Here is a 27,917-nt window from a genome sequence, read left to right as displayed (position 1 = left end):
TTCACTTCATGTGATACTTTTCCCTCTCCCCTTCTAATAATCATATTTATATGCTATTCAAACCAAGCTAATATTTTTAAAGCTAGATATGATATCTTGATGTACTAGTTTTGACTGGGATAGATTAATTTTATTCATCATGGCTCATGTGGTGCTATGTTTTGGATTTGTGATTAAAATACAAAAGCTTGCACTTTTGCTCTTTTCAATTCTACCCCCATCCCACTGCAGGGAAGTGAGTGGGGTTGAGCTGCCCACCTGGGTTAAAGAACTTTCTTAGCATCAATAAATAAATAAATATTTATGGGGTTTTGTTAGCTTAGTTGATTTGCCTTTCTGTAATTCACTAGTAAACAAAGGTATACCTTCTGTTCCTTTAAAAAAGGAATGCTGGAGAGCGTAGTGGTTGTTGCTCAAATCAGCTGGTGTTACCTGCTAACCTACTGTGCAGGTCCCTAGAAGGATCATATATTAAATACACTTTAAACAGAATATACATGGAAATTTCTTTGAAGGGTGATATCTGAAGAGCTAACAAAGCTAAAAAAACGTGGCTTCAAATTTAATAACCACCTTACTTTTCACATAACCTCTCTCAACAAGATTTCACAGATCATGGCTGTTATGGCTTTGGAACAGTGTATATTAACAATTCAAGATTTTTAAGGCACTTATACTCACATGCCAAAGGCACTTGACAGGGCTGGACAGCGAACAACATATGCACCATAATTACGAATTTTGAATATCTAATCACTACACAAAATCATGTATTCTGTAAATGAAAGGAGTATATCATTGAATAGTTGCCTACAAGAGCATAAACACCCACTGCCAGCCATCTCTCTTGATGCACCTCCCTAGTCCCATCCTGTGCTTATTAGGTGTTTAATGATTACCTCATACTGAGTAATGATGCCATTTGGATCCACAGGTTCCTTCCAGTTGAGGAAGATCTTATCTTCAAAAGGAGTTCCTTTCACTGATTTGGCAGGTATAGGGCCTGGCACTACAAACAAAATAAAAACCTTTAAAAATAGGAAATTCAAGAGACAGAAAAACTAAAGAGATGACAGAACATCCTATTGAAACCAAAAGTGAACGCAGGTCTATTTTTATTAATATTCATTGCATGCAAAAGGCAGTGGTAGAGAGTATGAAAAAGCACTTCAAAGTGTATTTTGTCATTTGCAGTGCAGAGAGCATGAAGTTGAAACGTTAACATCATCTGCATATACAGTTTTCAGAGCTTCATACAAAGTCAAATTGTCTTGTAGTATAGCCAGGGGAAACAGTTCAAGCCAGATTACAACTTCAGAAAACATCACTGAACTCTGTAATAAGCATATCTTAGGACAAGGACTACACGGTTTTAAATTTCTTTCAAAGAGAAAAATCAAAGGCAAGGAAGAGTTTCTGTTATACAGCTTCTTCCAAAGGAGAGATATTCTTATAAAATAGTTCTCAATCACCCCTTCTTATGATTTGTTGTTTTAAAAGAAATCCTGATTTAAACAGAGGGCTGGACATGGGGCAAACACACCAGCTCAGCTGACACTTCTTTCAGCCGCTGACCTCTTTATGCTGCAGAAGGATCAAGACTGCTTACTTCAAATCTTTCCAATAAGAGATGTTTTCAAAGCTTTGAACTGAACCGCACTAACATGACCCTACTTTCTTATTTTAAATGGAACCAATATCCCTGGTGTAATAACAAGTCTGATATGTCACCTCAGGCCTCTTTGCCCAAGTGATTCACAGCACCTGGTAATCCCATCAACACCAGGCAGAAGTGTGTAGTTATCTTGCATTACAGCTTACAAGATACTTTTGCCTACACATATGATTCCTTTTTAACACAGCAGCTCATCTAGATTTGAACAAATACATGCTGAAAGAAGGGGATGAGGATAAGAGAGTGCCTGAAGAAATTTCAACCACAAAAACCCTCCTCCCCCCCAAAGAGAAACAGTTGCCCAAATTTGCAGTCTTTCAATCAAAAATGTTACCTCTATTTAATTTATTTACATATATTTATCTCCCCTTCTTGGGTATTCATTATCAAAGCAGACTAAAGTTTTGCACAGAGTAAAAATAAATTAAAACCTACTGGATCAAGGAAAGTGTCAGGCAGTGTGCTAGCAGCAGAAAGGAGTGGTCTGTCCCAACAGTAGGATTTATTTCAGTCTACATGCGAGCTATAAATGATGATCTGACCCTTGGTACAAACAACATAATTTGGCACATTAATAATAAATTCATGCTGTCAATAAAGCCCAGAAGTAAACAGATGAGACCTTCATAGAACCTGTTTATCTACCTGTCAAATGAAGACTTAGAAGAAGTTAACTAAAATCACAGGCTGGTGCTTTGCTTCAATGTCTCCATATAGACTAGGCAGTGGATGAAGGCTGACATGCCATGACAGCCCCTCTGTGCACTTCATGTCATTGAGAGACCTGCTGTAAATAACACTTTCATGGGAATGGTCTACTGTTTTTCCTTACATCTCAAAAGAGGTATGAATATACTCTGACGCACATGACATTTTCCTTGGAAGACACATTCACATGTCTGTGTGTGCACATGTATATCTGTGTTTGGGAAAGAACATGCATACACATCAGGGCCTACACAGAATATGAAATTTGACATTAAAGCACATCAAAGTCTGTGAGGTAAAAAGATTGCTCAAAAACATGCCAAATACTAAAAAAAAAAGTTTCATATTCAGTTGAAACTGAGTGCAGGATTCTACATCTGAGGGTTGCATAAAACCTCCTACACCTTCTGTTCAAACACCAAAGTAGGAGATGCCTCTAGGCTCATCACATTCCATGACTGTGTTTTCTTCTCCTCCAATATAAAATTTGATACTTGAGGCAGCAGCAGCAATGTTAAAGTGACTGGAACTGCATGATCCCAGTTAGTTTCATACTTCTCTTCTCGTTGGCATGGGAAGGGTACAAGAACAGAACCTAGCACAGCAATGAGCAGCTTGCTGGGAATCCCAGTTAAAATAAGGTCAGAAAGTAAAAGAAGGCGAGCATGTAGAAAAAGAGAACAGTAATTACCACAAACCTCACCCATCCCCACAAATTCATAAAAATGAAGCTTGGGATCAGCCCAAGTTATTTGAGAGCTCAACTGGAATTAAAACAGAGAAGCAAATAAAAGTTCAAGTGCCTAGAAAAAGGAATATAGTTTGAAGGACACATTTGGATAGTCCGAAATTATTTTTTCCTTTCCATTTTTCAGTTCGACCACAGTAAAAATACCTTTAAATTGCACTGCTTTACCAAAGGGGTAAAGAGAAGCGAGAAAAGAGAAAAGCAGGAGCAAGAGAATTTGCTTTAAGAACACAGTATCTTCAGGTTAGTCAAAATAATGTCTTATCATCGTGTGAGACACAGGATTATTATATTATTAGATCGGAACCAACTCAAGTGTGTGCATGTGGAGGGAAGAGAGGCTGAATCTCACAGAGGTGAGGTAATGCTGTATCCCACATGTCAGCCCCTGGGAGACCTCTGGGGTAACCCTGGATCAGCTGTCAGTCAAAGGCAGCCCAGGAGCACAGCGCACAGGAACCCCTAACCCAGCCTTAGATTGGTTCACACAGTGGGAGCACCACCCCTCACCCCACCCTGGAGCCCCAGAGTGGCCAGTGGGTTGGAAGTCACACCTGGGAGGGGTGGCCACATAGGGCCAAAGCATGTAAAAACAGCAGCACATGGCCACCATTTTGCTTGAGACCTGCCACCTGCTCTGTGGCATCTTGACTTGCACAGGACTCTCTGGTGGTAGCTATGATCTTATCTTAATCTCTTTTCTCTCTCTTTCTTTACTCCTTCTCGTTCTTCTCCTAATCTCCTTTCTTAATGTTTTGGGTGACTTGGGACCGAATGGGTTGGATTTTGCTAAGTTGTATGGGTTGGCATGTGCTAAGTCATATGTTTGTGGAATACTCTGTTTTGGTTGAACATTACCCTTTAAACTTTTGCCAAGTTCCCTTATTTTCTAAAGTTATCAGTAAAAGTATCTCCTGGAAAATATGTGCTGCGTCATCTCTTTACGCTGCCTCAAGGTATTAAAGGACCAAAGGCTCTTCAAAATATTTGGTGGGCAAATTTTTTTGAGCCTTTTATACTTTTAAAAGTAGAACTCCTGGTTGAGCTTATTGCTCCAGTCCTGGGCTCTTACACATCCTCATTAGTGTTTTTATGTCTTTGTTCTCAGATCAGAATTAGTTACAAAGAGAAATTTTAAAAGGGCCAAAATTAGTAAAAAATTCCCCAACAAACAAAAACCACAAACAAAAGAACAGCAAGGTAACCTGCCAGTAACACTACCTTGAAGACTCAAACTGCATTTCTTCTTGTAGGCAGCCATTGCTGTATATTCCCTGTGACTTACAGCAAGACTAAAGACTTCAGAAATACCTTAAACTTCATCTTTCCAAAACAGTGTTAAAAGTCTTCTGTTTATATGATGTTTAGCAAGGACACAGGTAAAGAACAGCCAGATAAATGTCATTCTTGTGTTGATAATAGCTTTCAGAAACCTCCTCACAAACAGCTCAAAAGACTTTTTTCAGGCTTGTGTGAGCATTTTGAAAAGCCTCGTCGCTCACCACAGCACCTCTTTGCTGCCTTCTCAGCTCCCATTCTTCTTTCTAGACAAGCTCTCGCTCTTCCCTTTGGACTTACAGACAGTTTACATTTAAATCAAAACACTCAAGACTACTACAAGTGTATATTAAGGTGAAGTATATTAATTAACATTTTCTGTCATTGGCTAGGTATCTGAATAATTCAAAAAGTATAAGTAGCTTCTAGAAGAGTTGGACTCTGAGCTTTTGGCCTCTGCACCCTCTCTTTAAAAAGATTCTGGCCCCATTGATTTTCTTTCCATCTGCTTTCCATCTGTGAACCCACCATGTCTCAGTGACAGCAACAGTAAATACACTTTCCTTCCCATCATTATTCTATGCTAAACTTCCACCAAGTCAGGCTTTATACATATCTGAAGAAGTGAAATTATTTAGGTGGGTTTAACTATATGGGTTTCAGAAGAGATTTGGAACTTAAGCAAAGAAAAAAAATCCTATAAAAAAGTATACAGATATAAAATGCACATATATATAAAAGGAACATGAAATAAATTCAAATGGAATCTCAGCAAGGTTTTATAGGGCAAACAACACAAGCTCTTCTGTCATGATTTACATGCATCTCCAAAGCCTTTTAATGAAGCTATATGTTCATATAGTGAATAGCTGATAATCTTTTCTTCTATATGCATGTGAGATGGTGGACTTCTATAAATACTATGCGTAATAAAGGTACAAACCATCAATCTGACATCAGATCAATTCATTTTAGAGCAATATATTTGCATTAAATTATGTCACAGTCACAAATAAATTGTTATTCACAAATAGTATCACTTAAACGTTGTTCTACACTGACTTAATGGGAAATTTATATTACAATACATTACTTCTGGAAGAACAATGTATTAACTGACACCAAACACTATAAAAATGAATTTATATTGCTTCAGTTTTCCTGCTACAAAATAATGAAAGTGCATGTAAACAGAGTATTTTTATTATTATTATACTCCATGAAAGCCCTGCAGAGTATTACTATGCTCTGTGGTAAAAGTTATGTGCAGATATATGTGTGGTTATGTCGGGAAAAATTCCTTTGTTGTACTCAAAAAGGACAGAATATCAGCAGCAAACTTACGGCTTTCCCTGAAGGTAGATGCTCATTTTTAGGATATGGTGACAATCAATCTGTTTAAATGCTACAAGAAATTAAAATGGTCCACCTTCCCATTGGCTTTTTCTGAGGGATTTGCCATTTTTACTTTACACTTTATTGCAAATTTGGACTAAGGTTTAAACAGAAGCAAATTTTAGATATTAAAAAGGAAAAAGAAACCCAGAATTCCTATTACTAGTCCTTACTGTATGAGTATTTACACCAAAGGTGGTGACAAAAAAATAGTTCTCTGGAAATCACTCAAGTTGGACAATTTGCAGAGAAGAACAAAATGCTACTGAGTGCTATTGAGAAAAAACCTAATTTTATATTGACAGTCTCCTTTGGTGCACATGCTCCACTTGGCATTCCTTTTCCAGCCCCAGTGGCCCTGGAACTGTAGCCTCTGTGGTTCTATGAACTCTAATCCTACTGGAAGCTTGTTGCTGAGGCTAGCGATGAGTGGCCCAGATTACATAGGTGTGAAGGCAGCAATGTTGGTGCCCTGCTGTGCTCCACTTGGGATGTCTTTTCCAGCCCCAGTGTCCCTGGAGCTGTACGCTTGCTGAGTCTCTGAACCCTAACGTTAAAGCAAGCTTGTCATTGAGGGTAAGGTCCCTATTGCCATGGGTGGTCTAGATTACAAAAGTGTGGAGGTAGCAATGTTGGTGCCCTGCCGTGATCCTCTTGATATGCCTTCTCCAGCCCTACTTTCCCTGGAGGTGTAGGTTTTCTGGACCTCTGAACTCTAACCCAAACCCTAATGGAAGCTTGGTGCTGAGGCGCTTCCAGTGATTCCACCACTTCCTTGGCCAGCTTCTTCCAATATCCAAACCCATGAGTTCTGGATTTGCAGAATTCAGGGGCTCAGGCACCTAATGTAGTATTTTATATAACGCTTTTTTACACCAAGTCCTGACTTCAGTACTCCTCATTTCTGGGAATTGGAAATGTTTCTTCATTTCAGGGTGAGATAACCTCACATACTCACAGACCTTACAACTTTCTGAAAGTATGCAATTCAATATTCGGAGAGTGCTTTCAGCTAACACATGGTTTAGGAATACAGAAACTTGTGAGGCCAGGTGCAAGCCCTCATTTCATTGCAAAAACTCCTGAAATAGCCACTAATTCTGGCCTATTTGCAAACATCATTATGTCAAACACAAAATTTCAATACAGAACTTCATATGCAGTATCACTTTTTCAGCTACAAAAGCCTCAAATATAGGTACCTAAAGGAAATGAAAGTAGGAAGTTGGTTAAGCCAGGGTAAACAATTCTGTGTTTCAGGGCCATTTTTTTCCTCAGCTATTAATACAAAACGTATCTAGTATTTCTAATCTCCACAATACCTTAAAAAAGCTTACTTCATTTGTCGTTTGTTCAGCATAAACTTCAAATAAATCTGCACTAATAATTTAGGGTTTCTTTTTACTTTCTCACAGATCAGCTTTTCTGATGTCTTTCTCAAAAAATGCTCATGTGTCCTTTTGCAACCAGTTTTCCTCTCTCACTGATATGCCAACAGCAAAACTTAGCTACCCTCTGAAAAAAGGAAAGAAGATTATTTTCTCAAGATGAAGCACAAACAAGTTATCCCAGGCTCCTTTTACTCAACAAGAGTAGGTTGGTTATACTCAGTTTCAGTTCACTTTTATTAAAGACATAAAAATTCCTCCCTTATTTGACTATTTTGACACTAAATTTTGTCACTGCTTATGCCACATAGGTCACTAGTCTCTCTCTTAGATGAAGCACTGAGGTCAATATGTTTAGCAGTGACATTTATGGACAACTTCACATTGAAACTTTTATCTCTTGGTCAGGGGGTTCTCTTTGTTAACTGCAATCATTTGCCAATTTTTCCCCCATTAGGATTAGCATACCCGGTTCACTTGACACCTATGAATGTGTCACTCAGTTAAGTGAGTTACACATTTTTTGGGACAGTTTGCCATTTCAAACAATCTTTGCAGCCCTCCTTTGCTGCAATGGACATAGTTCACATCTCTGCGTTAACTTTTTCTCCCAGGCAGGTTATTTTTGCAACTTTTCAAGTGCTACTAGTAGATCTTTATGTTTTTTCAAAGCTCCTTGAAGCTTTGATCAAAGCATATTTTCTACCTCTTCTTTCCACCATCATTTTCCTGGGGTGCCAGAACAACTGGAAAAGCAGGAACAAAAAAGATGCTTCTCATAGCAAATCGAGGTGGGTTTTTTGTTTGGTTGGTTTGGTTTTTCATAAAGGCAACTTACAAAACTTACTACTATCAATCATGGAAAATTACTAAATGTCAACTATTTCCATAAATCCTCCCTCGTGAAGTTGGTGAAAGGTATTTCCTCTTCACACATTGCCTTGGTTTAACCTCACCCAGCAACTAAGCACCACCCAGTCGCTTGCTCAATCCTCCCTCAGCAGCTCGATGGGGCAGAAAAAAGAAGAAAATAGAAATTATAAAAGAATTAGACTATCTGAAACAAATTATATGCATTGCAATTGCTCACTACTCACAGACCGATGTCCAGACAGTTTCTGAACAGTGGTCCCCAGCCAGTTTTCTCCCCAGCTTATATACTGAGCATGACATTCCATGATATGGAGTATCCTTTTGGCTATTTTGGGTCAGCTGTCTTGGCTGCATCCTCTCCCAGCTTCTTGTGCCCCTCCAGTCTTCTTGATAGCAGGACATGAGAAGCTGAAAAGTCCTTGACTTAATATAAACACTACTTAGGAACAACTAAAATATCAGCATGTTATGAACATTATTCTCATCCTAAATCCAAACCACAGCACTGTACCAGCTACTAGGAAGAAAATTAACTCTATCCCAGCTGAAAGCAGGACACACATTTAGACACTACACGAAATATTTCACTGTTTCTATTCGTTTCCCCCCCTCTAATTATAATTTATATACATATTTCCCCCTTCCTCTGCTGTTACCCAGAGTGGCAAGCCTGTTGGAGTTTTTCCAGGAGTATGAGTAATCGTTGGACAGTTGGTATCATAGCTCTAGGTATTTCTGCATGCAGCTGAATGATCCACAGTCTTTGAAAGATCAGGGAACCGCATTTGTGTCCAATGAGCATGTCCTTTGGCTCAGAACAAAGCTTTGGCATACTTTAAGCCCCAAAATGTGTAGTTATCCTATTCGAAGTGATCCTTTTCAATTATTTGTTTGCCTACTATTAGATGACACACTCCCTTACTGGTTATAAAATCACCACTGAACACTTTGAGCTTCACATTTTGCTTTCTCCATAGCTGTTCTCTCAGAGCTAATGTCACTACTCCTGTTAATCCACTGCCTTTTGTATCCGTTTCCAATTAAAAATTAAGGAAGCGTTTATCTGGTTTATCCCATTCATCCACTGCTTTGACAAAGGGTCCCTCTGAGTTGGCAGTGCTCTGGTCAGCAGGCAGCTCCAAGAACATGTGCACGCTGCTGATTCATGCTAAGTGATAAATTCACTGCTGGTTTTTGTACTTTGTTTCTAAATGCCAAACATCATCTTTGCTCAGCATGTATGCAGCTCCAGGTTGTGTGAGCCTTCCTCTACTTCCTTTATCAAATTCTTCAAATGTTGTCCATCTTCTGTAGAAACAAGGAGAAGCAGTGGGTCTCTGTAATAGCACAGTAATGCTGAGTCCCTAATGCTCTCTTCCCAAAGTGAAAGATGTTTCACTCTTAAAACACTCAAAAATTTCCTTATTTTCATTCTCTTTTTGCACAACTTGTTTACCAGTGTCTCTCTCAAGGGCTTTGTTTTTACATGGAATACAGCTTTCCGAAATTACTATAACTTACTTTAAGATTAGTTCTATCTTTCCATGTTACATAGAAATACTTAAACTACCAATTATTCAGATCTAGCTCTGGTCAAAAGAGAGCCTACCTTCAGACTGTCAGATATTCCTGGGCTTTGCTTTCTTGCAGATATTGAATTACAAGCTAATGAAACTGTCCTCATTTGTCAGTCATGGCTCCAAAGGTCTGAAGCATAGATTGTGACTCTTACCCCATTCTTCTACTAATTGTTTCTTGAGTTAATTTTGCTCCTGGTACCATATGAGGCTAAGTTACCATTCAGCACTCTGGCAGGTCTGACAATTTTTGAAAGACCCACAACCCAGCTGCACAGCCTTTCACAAATGTGAACCTTTGTGAAAGACTACAAGAGATCCACCCTGCTGCACAGTGGAGCCTCACAGAAGTCCAAATTCCTCTGCTTTTAGGGAATTCCAGAAGCTCAGAAATTTGTAAAAGTCCTGACAGAAGAGAGGAGACGAGATGATCGATGTAGAGAGATGAAGGGAAAGAATAAAACAAAACAACAACACCTAAGGAGAAGAAAGGGACAGCTTGGAAGCATGGGTATGACAAGAAAACATGGGGTAGGCATCTCTATCTCCAACAGTCCATAAAGTTTTTGCTTGTTTAGCAGTACCTTATGAAAAAGAATGGCACTGAAAAGAATCCCACACTATAGAAAAGCTAACAAAAAACTAATTATCAACTGCTGTCATCTGGAGTTTTCAAAGTTTCTATTTATGAAAACTATACAATGTAAAGTGCACAATTTCAGATAGCATGTAATCAGGGGCTATTTCTAATTAATGGTATTTGCAAAAATGAAGGACAACACTCTACTTCTATTTTCCTTTTCCTAAATGAATCACTGATAATGCCTTCATGATTTAATTAACCTCATGCTTATTTTACAGAACCTGCAAAAATCGTGAAGACAATGAAGCTACACCTGAGCCCATCTGAAACATGGGGCACAGAATCACATATATAACTGTTCCTCTCATCATCTTAGTCTGAGTTCTGCTTTAGGCCGCAAACTGTCTTTTAAAAAAGTTTCAGACATTTGATCACTCAGACATGGAACTAACATCATACACATAAGCAGTCAACTACAGGATTTAGTTCACTATTGCTATGAGAGCTCAAGGAAAGACACAGGTGTGAATCCCTCAGCATTGCATGTTGTCTGCATGCCATGTACTTTGAAATACATGGTAAAACGGACAAAGACTTTCAAGTCAATCAGTAACTCAAAATTAAAATCTGCATTCTATTCCCAACAGTTTCACAGAGAAAAGCTCACAAGAGGCTATTTTCAGGTCACAAGCATTATTACCACCAGTGCGTCTAAATATAGGTACCTTTTAAAATGTATTAGTCCCTCCATGAAAACAACATCTGCTTGAAATAGTTTACCTTAGCAACTTCTGTTCACTGGGTGAGGTTTCTTCTACACTACAGTACTTGTGACACCAAAGCTGATTCAAAACAAGTTCAGTAACAGCACACTGGCGTACCAGCTTAAGACCAAAACCTGCCTTGTGTGCATCATCTTTCAAGAATAATCCATAACAAAAACAGAAGACAAAATATACATATGCACTTCACTCTGTTCCTGACAAGCACTGCTACAGTGACCATCCACCATCTCTGCACATCTAACTAGATAAAGGATATCAGAAACCATAAAGGATATCAGAAACCAATAAGTAAACTCAGTTAAAAAGGAAAAGTAATCCATTTGCATGGACTTAAAAATATTCCTATGACTTTCTATTAAAGCTCAAGGAAAATAGCAACCATTCCTATCTATAATGTAAACACAGACACAGAAATAATTCATCATGGAATATAATTACCTTTAAAAAATAATTTTAATTCCATGAAATATTCTAATTCTGCACTTGTCAATAAATCTTCATAGGATGCATCTATGTGTCTATAGTTTTCTACAGTTCCTCACATTCTACCTATTTAATAAATTGTTCTCTCTTCTTTATTGCAACAGTAAACAGTCCTCTTTTATTTCTTATAAAATTGAAAATATATGGAAAAAAGAGTGCTACCAGATTCTAACATTGACTGCTATTCATATATAAAGCTATATTTCCCATTCATTTATTTTACAGGCAAGCAAACACAATACCTTTTTCAATTTTACTTTTTTATACATCTACAGTCTTACATTAGTCCAAATATTCTATTTTTGTTACCTATGGAAGTATCTATTTTCATTTTGCTGTTGTCAATACTTTCATGAAATGTAAATATAAGAAAAGGAAACTAACATTGTTCTTTGCTACCACATTTTAAATATTATGAGGGGAAACTATCAATTTTTATTTTAGCATCTTTGATACCAAGATTCATGGCCTAACCACTGAATGTGTCACCACTAACATATATACATCTATTCTTTATTTCTTCCCAACTAAGGTAAGTTCACCTCTCTTGTCAATGAAACTTCATCAAAAGAATTTTAAAGAGGAATCACAGAATATCTTGAGTTGGAAGGGACCTATAAGGCTGATTGAGTCTAATTCCCAAGTTCTCAAAATAACTTTAATTTGATGGGTGGCTTTCAAATAGTTAACAGAGAGATTCAATTTGACTTGTGTTTCATGGACAGTTTTATCTATATATGCAGGGTGACAGCTATAACACTTTTATAGCTACCATTTTGGGGCTAATTAATACATTAATAGAAGACAACTTGCATCCTTCAGGACACACAAAGTCATTTCCTACCATCTGTCTAGACTAGATCTGGATGTAATTTCTGTAAGAGCATTTACACATACCATCTTCATCTGTCTGGATAATGGTCTCCTCGCTCTCCTTCCTCCCTTCTGGGTTGGTTAAGATCATTTTGAGGCTGACATTCGTGTAGGGTGGCAAGTGATCCACAACGTGCTGGGGTGCTTTGGGGTCCATGTCCAAGCAGTCTGCTTTGCTCTCATTGTGTCCACAGAAGTAGTGGTAGCAGATAGTGACATTGAAAGTATGGCAGCGAGTGATGTTGTAACCCAGAGATTCCCAATCCACTGCGATGTGCCTGGCCTGGATCTCAGCAATCTTCAGTGTTTTTGGTGTTCTCATAGGTTCTAGAAAACAGAGTACAATGAAGAAAAACACTGTTAAAATTCTTCATCCTTGCACTGAACTGTAGCTGGTAGATGATACCTCCAGGAAAGTGAAAGTAAAGGAAGCACCCAACAAATAGACAAGTATCATCCTTTGCCCAGGTACCCAGAAGGTGAAAAGGCTGGCAGTCTTTTATTTTTTTTACTTCATTCTTCTCTGTCCTCTCTTTGCAAGCTTTAATCCGTGATTGAGACTCAGCAACAGTAAGAAAAAGAACTGTTAATTATCAGTGGAGTGATTCAAAGCAATTGAGAATACAGGCAGCAGATGCAAGAAAAGTGACCAAAAGGCCACACAGCTGTCACTGCTGGCTTCCCTTCTTGATTCCCCCCTTACCGTTTGTTTTTTTTTTTACCTGCATAAATTAGATAATACATCATAATGGTAAAGAGTGAACATTCATTACATTATGATTTATCATGCCACCAAGCAATGCTATATACTAATTATACTAATTACCTTACTAAGCTAGCAGTTACAAAAATGATGCAGATATTAATTACTGTTTATTATTTTAGCAATGAAGCTATTCATTCAAGCAAAACCCCTCAGAAATAGTACAAAAAGCGCTTTTGGATATTCACATTGTAACCCAATTCTTTCAAATCACCAAAACTGTGCTTGGGCATTACTCTGAGTGAGTAATCTCTGACCTGCTCCCCAAGCTCAGCTGCTCTCCACACATGCATTTCCACCAGCAGAGTACGTGATGCTCCCCAAGCTGTCATCAATCTTTCATTGTCTCTCTAGTGCATTTATTCCTCATGCAAGACTAACTTTTATTGTTGAACTTGATTAAAATGATTACACAATGAAAATCATGACCATGACTGTATATACTAGAGTTTCAGTGAAAATATACCCTGCTAATACAGGCTTCATCACCAGAGAAAATAAAGCCTATTGTAGTACATAGCTTCAGCCTTGCGTCCTTGCTGTTTTAAGGTTAAAACAGTCAAGATTATCCAAGGAAGTGAAATATAGGATTTCTCTTTCTGAGCATAACCGTTCTTTGTAACTTGCATTTATGAGTTCCAATCAGGCAAAAACTAGCCAAAAGCACAGATGGTATAGTGAAATAAGGAAATGTGAATCAGTGTAATCTATTCAGCATGCAGTTTGCCAGACAAATTGCAAACATTTAGTTTCAAACATCAAAACAACCAAATTCTAAATATAACATAAAGCTATTCCTAGTAACATGACAAGTGTTAAGGATTAAAAACTACTCGTATTTGTTCCCATGATCTATCCTTCCCCTTCTGGATTTTGAACAAGCATGTTACCTTTCCCCTTAAGTACTGATTTATCATATATATGGTGAAAAATACAAATGAATAAGTAGAATTCCTGGGCAGTAGCTTTCTGAACACACCATGCACTGTAACAATAGAGATTTGAAGCGGAAGGATAGCATTGAAAAGGTCCTTGAAAGATAAGAGACTTGAAGAGAAGGGGGGAAAAAGGGGTTTTATAGAGCAAACAAAGGCTGGTGCTTTAACAAGTACAGGGAGGTGTGAGGCGGTCATGGAAAAAAAAATGTACCAACACAGTAGACCTACTGAAGGAGCTGGTAAGAGTCTTCAAAGAATCAGTATCAACTGCAAGCACTTTGGAAAAAACTGAACACACTCAAGTGTCCTAGAGGAAGATAACTGCTGAGACAAATATATATGTATATTTTTATATATATATATGTATATATATAATCAGCCCTTTTCTCATCTGAATGACAGTGAAAAACCTAGTTATACATACTCTGATTTAGAGTTTGAGGCCTAAAAGAGTAAACATATCCTTCACCAAGGAAATTGTTATAGGCTAAGTTTTCCTTCTAAAATGGAATGATTCTTCTCATTCTAATAATTTCCTCTTTATTCTACTAATCCAGGTTGTGCCTCCAACCACTCCCACCAGAGATGGAATTCAAACCTGAATTCAAAATTTATTGGAATTAAGACAACATAATACATGTTGTCTGATGATGAACGACGAAACTATTAATGTTTGAAGCCAACTGAACAGTAATGGAAAATATACTCCATTTTTCATCTTGCAGCTTTCAAGACAAGACTTAAACTGCATTTATGCTATGCCATACGGCACTTTCAAAAGAGAAGGAAAAAAAAATAAAAGCTTTGTTAATCTTGAAGAAAAATTATTTTACAATTCTATGCAAATTTTACAAATGTGTCACAGTATCAGAGGAGATATTGAAAAGCATTCTTTATTCACCTGTCAAAAAGGAAAGAATGAAAGACAGAGTGTGATCTCGCTTTCTCACAACTATTCCATTCTTTGGCAGAAATTAAACAACTTCTGCAATATCGAGATGGTAATTAAAGTCTGCAGAGTCTCTCAACAGCTTTGGTAAGCTCTGCCAACAGTCCCACTGCTCCTAAAATGGTGCTTTAAAAACACAATTTTCCTCTTGCTTCTGGGCAATGTTCATCTTGGGAATCTCTAGAGGTAAAGACCAATTGTTTTAAACTACCATACCACAAAGCCTCCATCTGTAACACCTCAGTAGAAAGCAATCATCAAATAATTACTTTTCTCAGATAAAACACTTGAATTTTTGAGAAGGCTTCCCAAAAATCTCAGCCATCTCATTAAAAATAACTTTTAACTCTTGATGGGGGTGAAAAGAAGTGTTCATCTGCTTTTTTTTTCCATTTCCCCATCACAATTTAGGATTTGTGTTTCACTGAAATATTTCCTTAATCCTACTGGAATATAATTTCAATTTATGTATTCTCTTCTGATCTCTGGATATTCTCTCAGTACTGCTAATTCCAGAAATTCAATTCACATCTTGTCTTCCAAGTGTTTTCCCATCTTTCCTCTTTCATTCTCATCTAGAACTTTTATCCAAAATACATGGATTTTCAAGCCCATGACTTCTCACTTCTTTGTTGAACTACCCAAGTCAAATTGGCACCCTATGCCAAAGAGGGAAGAAGAAAGATGCTCTCAATATACCTGTTCATTCCTTGACCTGTCTGTTGGAGTTTCAATAACAATGGCAGATGGCACTTAATATTTTTCAAACATTAATCTACCAATTACCCCTGTGAGATATGTAAGCAATGTTAATCCTTTTCTGTGAGGAGAAAGAGGCACAAAAAAGGTTAATAGCTTGTTCAAAGCTACACAGTGATTTACTGCCAGGGCCACAAGAAAACTGAACAGTAACCAGTGCTCTGGCCATCAGATAGCAGCAGCAAGCAGCAACAATTCAGAGACCTCATTTACAATTAATTTGCCAATGCTTCTACCAAAATGCTAACTCCAATACACAGCTTTAGTCCTTTTTTAAAGAGTTTGTTTTCTTTTTTTTCAGATTTTCTTAAAACAAGTTTGAAAAAGAAAGTGCTCAGATACTAAGTGAATATCCGAGCATAAGGACGTTATTTGAAAAATAATTTCGCTTATTCATTTAGAAAGATTTCTTGTTTCAGAGCTTTGAAATTTAATGGAACAAGTTTGGGTTGTTTTGGGTTTTTTTGCATTAAATCTTGTATTTAAATTTAAAATTTTTGGGGAGAAGATATTTGTAATCTACTTTTTTCAAGCCTTTTTTTGCCAGAAGAAAACATACTTAACACTGGAGGAAGTTCTTTGTGGTGATAGCAGAAAGTACGCCGACTTCTGTTGTTGCAGGAAATTCATATCCTGTGACTGTATCAAGCTCTTAAACACAAACATCCTGACTAGAACAGTTAGGTCTTCAAACAGAAATACGGCAACAAGGTATATGGAAGATTTGGTGCTGGTAGCAGTGTTGACCTGTAGATTCTCCTGAGTCCCTCTAATGATGACAGGTTCCCTTCTACCAGACTGTCTGCCCATGGGCTGCCGCTATGACCTCCACCCCATTCCCATCTCTGCTTATGGCCAGCTTCTCTCTCTGCCCTTTGCTTTTAATGCTTGGCCTTACCCAGCTCTGTAATCTCCCTTCTCCTCACCCCTGCTTTATCTCTTGGCAAACAAATACTACCAAGTGTTCACTAACTCATATCTATCATCCAATCTGACTGCTTTTACTCCCAATGAACCAATTAAAAACAGAGGCATTGAGAGAATATTAAAAGAACAGAAAAACCCAGAATGATAAGGGATCTCTACATTTATACAGTTTACTAAATCTTCAATCCTTATCCAGAAACCTTATAAAAGAATTACATGTACGTGGCACTCAATGGCAACAATTTATGGATCAAGAAGATTTAACCCAACCTTATGGGATAAAATAAAGAACATTTTAGTAATTCTCCAAAGGTTAATAATCCAGAGATAGATGGCGAAAGAGACAGAACCTGTTGACCCTATACCACCTCTCAACTGCACAGTGATTTAATACAATGCTCCAGATAAAATGAAATTCAATTTCTTTAGTGCTTGATAAGCAACACATGATATGACAGGTCAATATTGAGCCCCTTTGTAGAGATTATCTTCACTTACACAGAGATGGGAGTGAAAACAAAAGCCTTCACAGCTGCAGAAGCAGCAAGGTCAGAGCATGCATTGTCTCAGAAACTGTTCTTAATGATAATACATATTAGCCTGCTGTCAATCAGAAATAAACATAAGTCCCAAAAGTTTTGACAAAAATCCTATACAATGAGGCCAGTAAAATATGGCAAGTCCTCTGATTTTCCTGCCTTTCCCCAGAAATTCTAAATATTGGCTGCAATACAGTTTCATTTAGACTTACCTGGCAGGGAAAGAGGAATTAGATCTTCTAACTGGCAGACAGAATACACATTTGTTCAAATGAAATGGAAAACAATCACACAAATATTAAAGCACAAACATTTCAGATAAAGACGGTGCTTCTTGGAAACCAGCATATCCTGTCTATACACTGGGTATACAATTCTTTAATTGGGGTTGGCTTTTGGATCCTTCCTCCCCCTTGAACTCTTTCTAGTTTGGCATTACACTGAGGAGCTGACTTCAAATTCCTGATTTAACTACATTGACTGAAATTCATATCAAGTTTAAGAGTGATCCAGGCTGTCTTCACGGGAGGTGAAAACCAACTGGACTTGGAACGTGTCATAACGCACAAATTTGTGTGTTTGTGGGAACTGCAGAGATGTATGGGGCTTATATTAAATAAAAACCCTGACATACAAAAGCAAAGGTATGACCATTATTAAAGAAGTACAGTAAATTTTGTTTAAGGTAGTAACCCCATAATTTAAAGCACAGTGTTTCTGCCAGAGGCTCTTTTAATTATTTTGCCCTTACATTTTAAAACAAAAATTACACAGAGAAAAAGTCCTCATATTTCCGCTAATATTCTCAGTCTAAACAGCCACTAGAATTCCCCAGACTTTTCTTCTATGAGAACATGAGCCTCTGTCCTGTGGCTTCTCCTGACCTTTCCAGGGTAACTCTTTCCTTGGCACATGGGAAATAAAAGAGGATTATTCTAAGATGTCACTGTGACTCCTGCTGCTTCCTCGGTTCATGTAAGGTCCTACAAAAACAAAATGTTCCCAAAACTAAAAAAAAAAAAAAGTTACAGTCCTGTTGCTGTAAAGAATTCTTCTAAAAGAACCCTGATGAGAACCTGGAAGAAATGTATGAGTGAAAAGTTACAACGGAAGTACAACCCAAACCAGAATAACTGTCAGAAGTGCGGTAAGAAAACAGTAAACAAAGGTTTCTGGCTTGGTCATTTCAGCTGCATTACTCTCAATTATTACTTTTGTTATTAGTGAATGATAAATAAAGCAATTTTTTTTGTACAGATACTAAGATAATAAACTTGATTAGGACTGTTGAATGTAGAAGCAATGTAGAAGCATATGACTCATTAAAAAGGATCGAACTAGAGTTACACATTTCAAGAGACAGCCACAATCTGAGCAAGAACTATGCACATCAACTGTGATCACTTCTGAACTTCTGTGGGTGATCTGCTGTTGTCAAATGAGCATACTATAATAAATTATGTTACGAATGAAGCTAGCAAAAATCCCTAGGTTAGGTAAACTGTCCTAGAATATCCATGATGAAGCCCCTATGTTTCAAGGATTATTAATCTACAAATCCAAAAGAATTTAGTTCAGACTAACTCCCAATAACTCCATTATTTAACAATGTGATGACAATACAGGAAGATCCTTCAAACATTCCAGAAGTGCCATGCATTTCAGCCTAATCTTCATGAACCAGTCTGTCTTTATGACAGAATAATTCTTGCCAATTCTACTCAAGTTTCTAGCCTGTAACTCTGGCAGACTTTTTACCATTTCTGAGTAAAGGACAGCTTTTAAGTAAAGGCTTAAATCAATTATCAGCATCTGCCTCAATTCCTTAACAACTACTTATTGATAGTTCATGAACTACTTATCTTCAGTCAGGGACTCTTCTACCTACTTATGTGTATTCCAAGCCAAAACCATGCCACATTATATTACCAACTGGATCAATATAGCCTTCTCATATGTTATTAGAATAAGTTACTATTCCAGATATTCCAGTGTTGGAGTATCTGGACTCACTCATTCTCATAATGTACAAAAACCAGGACAGCTGTCTCACGTGTAAATGCAGGTTGGAAAGTCTAACTGAGGCACTTGGTGGTGGGGTTTTTTTCTTTGGTTTGTTTGTTTGAAGGATTCTGGGGGGAGTTTCAAATCTTGTTCCATGTCAGTAGAGACCTGATTTTAGGGAGTCACATTTGGAAACTCAGGACTTCAATCTTTTTAAACTTAGAAGTATTAAGAAATAGTGAACATCAAAGAAAGAGAAGCTAAATGAAGTTGACAGAAGTAGTGCAATTTGAAGTCTTTTCAGCACTCTGACAGGAAAGGAAAAATTAATAGGTATATATTCCCAAAATAAAAAATCAAAGGAATTACTGGGCATGTCCCTTCTCAAATATGTAACACATACAGAATACAAAACAAATCCAAATATGGATGCAAATACAAAACGAATCCACTTTGTGTGCATTAGTATGTCCATCTATTTATCACGTGAAATATGAACCCAGAACAAATGAAACTATAGTATAAACACTGTACTAGCACAGAAGATTTATTTTGGTGCAAACAAAGGTTATAATGCAATTGCATGAAAATCTATGAGCTTTTTCTCTTTTCACTTCATCTAGCAACTGACCTATTAAGCCAGCTTACAAAATTCTTATTGACTACATATCTCAGAGAGCTGAAAAAAAATCTGAATTATTACGTAAATAATCAGCTCTACTACACTAGTTTCAGTAGCAACGAGGGGATATTCAATATATTTTAGGACGTACCTTTTTGGATGCAAAATACAGCTGTCCCTGTATCAGAAGTATAGTAAAGACATAAATATAACTGCACTACAGACAACTATTTGCCCATTTCCTCTTGATAGTATGTTTATTCTATTGCTTCCATGCATGACTAACAGTTTGTGCATCCTTAGCATGTAATCAATAGCTGCAGAGTCTTGTATTAGCTTGAGAGATTAGACATCCCTTGATAATAAATTCCATTGATTTCTCCAGTTTAGCTTAGCTGCAGAAACTCACTTTCCTTTTTTATTTTTTTTTTAAGTCTGAGTTTAAATTAAGGGGAGATATATAGTCTAGGAAGGGAGAAGAAAAGCTGGCATGACCTCTTTAAGCTCATTCTTCCAAATAAACAAAACCTATCTGGTGGTGTAAAACATGGAGCAGCATATCAGCAGCCATCAGACTGCAAGAGCAAACACAGGGAAAGCCTGCCATTATAAAATTCCTAGGAAACTTGTCTAGGACTACAATTGTGAAGTTTAATTGTGTAAAGTCATTTACAAAATTAATAGTGATAAGGAAAAATTAATCTTTGACTTTAAATATTAGTGGCATGGCTATATTAAATCAGAGTGGAAGACATCATCTAAAACAATAACAATTATATTATAAAGAATATATTGCAAAAGAATATATAATGTGTACTTACACACACACGTATACACTTTTTACCCACCTTAACAGTGAACCAAAGTATTAAACTCTATGAAGAAAGCATTTACAAACATTTATTTGAATATAAATAAATCACCAGTTTGCTTAGGTGATATATTTTTCATTTCTTTCCAATGCACATTCATAAATATGTTTTTATGGTTTTGTTTACAAACAATATATTTGGGAGCTTAGGATGTTATGAGTATTAAGCAAAATGACTAAGTCGGAGTAATGTGAATAAGCTAAATAAGAATTTTCTATGGATATCGTTAAAGCTTCAGTTCCTTTCTCCTGTACTTAAAAATTTCAGTCCTCTAAGTTAGAAAGTATAAAAATCATCCTATGAAATAAATAAAAAAGAAGTGGAATACAGTCTATAATAAATAAATAGTAAGCACAGAAGGGAGACTTGTACTGTGAATAAAGTTAGGGCCTCTAAAGTCACCTCTGATGACTAAAAATTGAAAACAGCAGGGAGCAATTATGATACGCATTTAAAACTTGTACATATATACACGTGAGTGCATGTACACTCACAGAGCGCACATATATGCACATATGTTCATTTCCCCACATGCAGACCAAACACCCATCAAAATTCATCCCCTGACTCTGTACACCTACAGAAATGGTCTAAATCCAATTTTCTCCTGGTCCCATTTTGTCCCATCTGGATCCTGCAGCCCCTGTGGCCTTGGCTGAAACCATCCACACTGCAGTCCACTCCCTACAACCCACAAGGCCTTGAATTTCTATCTGTGTCACAGGCCATGAACTTGCCCTTCAAATGTTGTGTTTGTATGGTAAAACCAAGTAATAACTGTTGTTGCATCTCAGTCTGGCTTCGTTCGCAAAATCAAATATACCATTACATATCACTCAATATATATATTGTATAGGGACAAATGCATATGATAAAAATTGGCTGAAACACAAATCCAATAAGTGGCCTTAAACCAGAAATGACACTGTATCATACAATGCATCTGCTTTATACATCTTGTTCTGTCAGAGAAAATAGTCCAGGTGTTTATTTTTAAATGTTGAATGACCAAACCTATAGCTTCTATTGCATAAAGAAGTTTTCCTTAAGCAGTTGGAAATCTATTTAACAAATTGTCTTCATTTTCTTCATTGGTTCATACAAAGTTAAGAACACAAGTTGATAATATAAGCAAGTTTGCTTTCTTCGGACAAAAATAACACAGATGGGCAAAGAAGAATTCCTCTAAGATTAAAATCTTGGATAAAATCAGAGACCATTTTCAAAGGTATGTAGAAAACTGCTATATATTCTAAAAATGCTGGTAAGGACCCAAGAGGCCAACTCTTCTTTTTAAGGTAGATACCTCATTACCATGAAATTTTACGGTCTTTGAATTTTGGTGACATGTTGTTACTTAAGTCGCACAGTCATCTGCAAAAACTTGACTAAAGAAACCTTCTCAATCTATTGGTCAATCACCACTGCCAAGTGACTATCACAATCCAATACTTGTGCCAACATGAATAATCTTCTTAATCTGTTATTTCTTTAGAGATATTTTACACAACAAACCACTTTCTGTGCATTTTAAGCATTCCAATTTCAATTCAACTATCCTTTGATGTACCTATGAGAAACAAATCCACATTCTTGAGTAAACAGGTAAAGTACTGTTTACAACTTACTAATGAAACAGTCATGGTGTTTTCATTAGAAAATTCAGTCAAAAGTTGATAATTTCCAGAGAAGGAGTGTTTTTTTTCCTGAAAAGTTCTTCAAAACTTTCAGTGCTTACAAAAAGGAAAAATGATGATAAGGAATATTTAGTTTTCACATTGACTTGCTCTGTCTGGGCAAAATAGACATGGCATCAACTCTCATTCCTACCACCATCTGGCTGTGAAGGTTTGCAAGGTCATGGGAAATGGAACCTAATCCTGCAAACCTTTTATTCCTGGAGCTGCCTTTGCTCAACAGAAGCAGGGCTCTGCAGAAGTGAGCTCACAGGCACCTCTTTGCTACTGTGAAACATGGTCCCTGTGACAAAAAATATAAGAACAACAAAAAGAACTTAGAGGCACTAGCAAACTGGGGAAGTGTTTTCTAAAATAGGCCATGAAATTCAAAAAATATTTTTCCATTTAGCTGCATAAAACACTCAAAAAATTGCTCTGCTGCTTCACTTTCAGCCAGCTAGTGTTCCACCAAGCTATTGTTTCCTGTCCAAGCAGAAACTTGGAAATCATAAAATAATTCACCCTACAGTAAAAGAAGGTAATCTATTTTAGAAACAATTTTCTCTTTGCAAACTTCCTCCGAGCAGTTCTGGTTCATTCCATGATCCCAAGACACAAAAATGCTCCTGAAAAATGATCTTAAGAGTATTTTCAGAGAATCACAGAATATGCTGAGTTGGAAGGAAACCACAAGGATCAGAGTCCAACCCCTAGCCCTTCACAGGACTATCCCCAAGAGTCACACCATGTGCCTGAGAGTATTATCCAAATGCTCTTTGAACTCTGTCAGGCTTGGGGCTGTGATCACTTCCCTGGGGAGCCTGTTCCAGTGCCCAACCACCCACTCGGTGAAGAACCTTTTTCTAATATCTAACCTGAACCTCCCCTGGCACAACTTCAGGCCATTCCCTTGGGTCCTGTCACTAGTCACCACAGAGAAGATATCAGTGTCTTCCCCTCCTCTTTCCCTCATGATGAAGTTGTAGATGGCAATGAGGTTTCCCATCAGTCTCCTCTTCTCCAGGCTGAACAGACCAAGTGACCTCAGCTGCTCCTCATATGGCTTCTCCTCAAGGTCCTTCACCATCTTTGTTGCCCTCTTTTGGACAATCTCTTTCTTATATTGCAGTGCCCAAAACTGCACACAATATTCATGGTGAGGCCACACCAGTGCAGAACACAGCGGGACAATCCCCTTCTTTGACTAGCTGGCGATGCTTTGCCTGATGCCCCCCAGGGCACAGTTGGCCCTCCTGGCTGCCAGGGCACTGATGACTCATATTCAACTTGCTGTCGACCAGGGCCCTCAGGTCCCTTTCCGTGGCACTGCTTTCCAGCATCTCATTCCCCATTCTGTACGAACATTTAGGATTGCCCCATCCCAGGTGCAGAATCCATCACTTTCCCTTGTTGAACTTCATATAGTTGGTGATTGCTCAGTCCTCTAATTTGTCGAGGTCTCTCTGCAGGGCCTCCCTGCCTTTGAGGGTGTCAACAGGTCCTCCCAGTTTTGTATTGTCTGCAAACCTGCTTAGTATCCCTTCCAGTCCTGCATCCAAGTCATTTATGAAGATGTTGAAGAGTGCAGGGCCCAAGATGGAGCCCTGCAGAACCGCACTAATGACAGGTCTCCAGTCTGATGTCACCCCATTCACTGTTACCCTTTGTGCTCAACCCATGAGCCAATTGCTCACCTACCACATGATGTGTTTATCCAGCTGTGTGCTGGACATTTTGTCCAGAAGGATTCAGTTGACAGTAAAGCTGGATGAGTGATAACATAAAAAGGTGGCAAACTCAGCAAAAGAAAAACAGTCTTAGATTAGATAATAACTTCTCCTCCTCCTCCTACACATAAATTAGGTGTTTTTATAAAAAGTGATTAATTAACGAGCAAATGATCTTTCTTTATAAAAAACAGATGGTGCTGTTAAATACAAACCAAACAAACCTACTTTTCAGTCACATGCAAATGTAAAGGATTAGTTCTTCCCTTGCAGAAGTCATCACCGTTTATTTGTGTTTTGGGTGTACTACTTGTACATCACCTTTGTGTTTTCTTGTTCTAGATACCCATCTAGCAATATAGCTAGTTCAAGCTGTCAATCATATTCAGTAATTTTACCACGTTCGGACTTTCAAAAAGATATTGTACTAGAACAGTTGTCTTGGCTTCACTGTTATGGTGAAGCAACTGCCAATGTGCTACCCTAATCAGCTCTGCTGTAACAGTCACCCAAGAGAGTGTCAATCACTCCTGCTGAGTAAGTGGAGCATTAAATTATTTTTTTACGCCTATGTTGTACATGCTGAATCACTGTCATCATACAATCACAACAGAATGCTAAAAAGGAAAGGCAGCCAATTAGTCAAGTCAAGACCACACTGGTGAACGCAGTATTAATTTGGAAGTGCAGGCTAATTGCTGGACACCACCATTATGTCACTTAAATCAAATTTATTGCTGAGCCTAGTAAATGTTTAAGAATAAAAAGAACAACAATCCCTTCCTCCCACCTTTTGTTGCCCCATCTTACTGCTAACCTTTTGGAGATCAGCATAATGAGCACACATGCAATCTACAATCATCTTGTCTTGTAACTACAATCAACCCACCAGCTCACGACATTTACTGACAGCCATGATAATTTGCAGGATTAAGCATCTACTGTAAAATGTTTAAAAATATAAAATTCTTCAGAGCTGGTTTGAAGACTTTTATGACTAGCAATGAAGTGGGCTTTCTTTAACTTACATTCCAAATATAAGCTGACACTTGACAGCTTCTGCATTGCCTTTTGAGCTAATTCTATTCATATCCATTTCCATTCATACCAGCTAATGATGCCAACCTTATTCTGCCACTGGCCATGTTCTCCATAACCATCTTCTCCCTTTTTCCTTGATTTGAACCTTGAAGTTATGGCAGCTCTTGCCTTCCAAAATTCACTTGCTACTTTAATATTCAGGCAAAATTATAACATTACTATTTAGCTATAACAAGGATATGTGCTAACAGTCAGAAAAAACAACCACTAAAAAAACCCCAAGCACATTTGCCTTTCCCAGCAGCCCTTCACTTGTTGCTTTTGACTTGGATATCTGGAAGGTAGATTAAATCATGGCACCATAGAACAATTCAGCTTCAAGGGGACCTTTGAAGGTCATATAACCCAATTGCCTGCTCAAAGCAATTGTATGAGATTGCTCAGGAACTTATCTAGTCGATTTCTGGATATCTCCAAGGAGGGAAAGTCTACATTCTCTCAGGACAGCAGGCATGGAAGGTATATAGGAGATATAAATATGACTTCAAGATTTAAGATGATTTGCAACTATCTGATGTTTGGAACAAGACAGAAAAGTAGAGAATTCCACAATTCCCTAGAAAAAGTCAGATTTTTTTTAATCTTTCTTCACAGCATCTGGCACTGGCCTCTATTAGATAACAAGGCTGCAGGCCTTGCTTCACTGTGCTTCACCTTGTTTGACACACAACTTTGCAGTTTGCAGAATATCAGAACCATCAATATTAAAAATATTGTTTTTAACTGCATTATTTAAGATAAATGTGCAAAAAAAAAAGTTGAACAGAAGTATTCAATTCTCCTCTTTTCAAACCACCTGCATGTAGCACTTAGAGCCATGCTTTAGTGGTGGACTTGGCAGCATTAGGTTTATGGTTGGACTTGATTATCTTAAAGGACTTTTCCAACCTAAATGATTTCATGCTAGAGAACAGAAGTGATCAATTTACTGTACTCTAATCTGTATATTTCCCACCATTCTTTAGAGATATTTGGCAAGGGGCAGACATTTAAGTAAAATGGGTTGGGGTCGTTGTTTAATAACCCTTAGATTGCTATATACATATATAGAGAAATTTTTTGATGGGTGGGGATTTTTGGTTCTTTAGAGGGTTTGGGTCAGATTTTACTTCTATTGAACATTATAATAGAACCCAAGAACAGAAGTCAATCATCATAAGTGTGCAGTGATGCATCTACATTGCCTTTACTTCTTAATGAAATTAAAAGATGGAAAAAGCTAACAGTTATGTGAATGTACATGGTATAAAAACCAATGTTTTGACATCCAGACAAAATCAGGTATGTTAGAGTCCTGTAGGAAACTGGCTAATATCCTTTTTTGATCTGTGCTGCCATTGCAACCACCAGTACGATTAATGAAATGTATGCTTTCAGTCACCATTTTAACAGCTGTAGTACCATGGTAGTGCAGTGCTTTTTCAGCATTACAACAAAATGAATAATCTATATCAATTGGTTTTGAGCAAAGGCTTTATACAGAGACTTAAAAAGCCAACAATGTGATTTTCACAGCTAAGCATTTAAATCAAGCCATTTACTGAGAGGGTGAACAAGGCTATTTAATAATGAAGTCTAGCTAACATCAGATATTTCTGCCAGGGCTGCAGGATTGGCTTATCTAAGTGACACATAGTCTGCAGGAAAGGGGGCCGTATAAGAGAGAGCACAGGTTGTATTTCAAGCATAACTCCTGAATAGTTTCAGAGAAAAAGTCACCATAGCCATAGAAACTTCCAAACAAAGAATGTAATCCATGCTCTACTTGCAGCTTGGCTCCTGAGGAATGTGTCCCTCAAGAAACATGTCCAGTAGGCATTCAACCCAAAGGACAACAGGCTGCTTGTCTTCTTTTAGACATAAACTCTACTGCCTAATTAAAACAGGGTGTATAAAATGAAGTTTTCTTCAGTTGTTGGGGAGTTTGGCAAGTTTGGGATTTTTTTTAAGCTGCTCTCCATTTAAATTCAGATGTTTTGTTTCTAGACACAAAAATCCTTGAGGAAATTTATTTGAAATGTCTGGTTGGTTTCTTTGTTGTTGCTGGCTCTGAACCCTCATTCTTGCCTAGCTATGTTGATCAAGCTCTGATGGAGTAGCATGCTAGGGAAACTGCTATCTTAGAAGGAATCCAAAATACTCTGAGTCAGTTTTAATTCTTTTTAACATGATTAATAGATCTTACCTAAATTCAAATTTACCTAAATATAAAATATCAGAAGAGGAAGTTATCCACAGACTTGTAAGAAATTAATTTATATTATATAGCCCACAAATGAAACAGCTTTATCTTTAATAGAACTGGTTGGAAACAGAGTCTTACATAACCTGCTGTTTACGTGGTGGTTTAAAAGCCTGATTATAACAATCAGCACTTGGCATTTGCAAAGGACCTTTAAGAAAGCCAAAAGATACCAGTTTATATTGACAGCAAAATGATAGACTCCTTGCAAATATAAGCAAAGCTGTAAAATTTGTGTTATCCTTATTTCCGTTTAAGCATGAAAATCCAACAACTTTCATTTCCTTAACATTCCTTGAAAAAAAGGCAAGAGGATGAGAACTCACTTTAATGATACTGTTATGAAGTAAAAAACAAATGATGGAGCTGTAGCTATGATTACAATTACGACCATGCTATGGTATCGCACAGCTGATAATATCCTGGCCT

The 27,917-nt window shown here is 37.5% G+C and overlaps 1 protein-coding gene across 21 annotated transcripts in view; it reads right to left on the bottom strand.

Annotated features, from left to right (window-relative positions):
- PTPRK (protein tyrosine phosphatase receptor type K) overlaps positions 1–27,917 on the bottom strand; it is a 397,365-nt gene that overhangs the window by 85,469 nt on the left and 283,979 nt on the right. For all 21 annotated transcript variants that reach the window (XM_064649552.1, XM_064649534.1, XM_064649536.1 and 18 more), the window contains 2 exons: positions 12,391–12,693; positions 900–1,009 (listed from right to left, as the gene is read on the bottom strand). In XM_064649552.1, coding sequence (XP_064505622.1) covers positions 900–1,009; positions 12,391–12,693 — 413 coding nt within the window. The remainder of the gene's footprint in view (positions 1–899; positions 1,010–12,390; positions 12,694–27,917) is intronic.

The sequence above is a fragment of the Pseudopipra pipra genome, chromosome 3, assembly GCF_036250125.1.
Source record: "Pseudopipra pipra isolate bDixPip1 chromosome 3, bDixPip1.hap1, whole genome shotgun sequence".
In the NCBI taxonomy this organism is placed as follows: domain Eukaryota; kingdom Metazoa; phylum Chordata; class Aves; order Passeriformes; family Pipridae; genus Pseudopipra; species Pseudopipra pipra.
The sequence above is the reverse complement of the archived record's forward strand: the minus strand, read 5'-3'. Positions and strand labels throughout refer to the sequence as shown.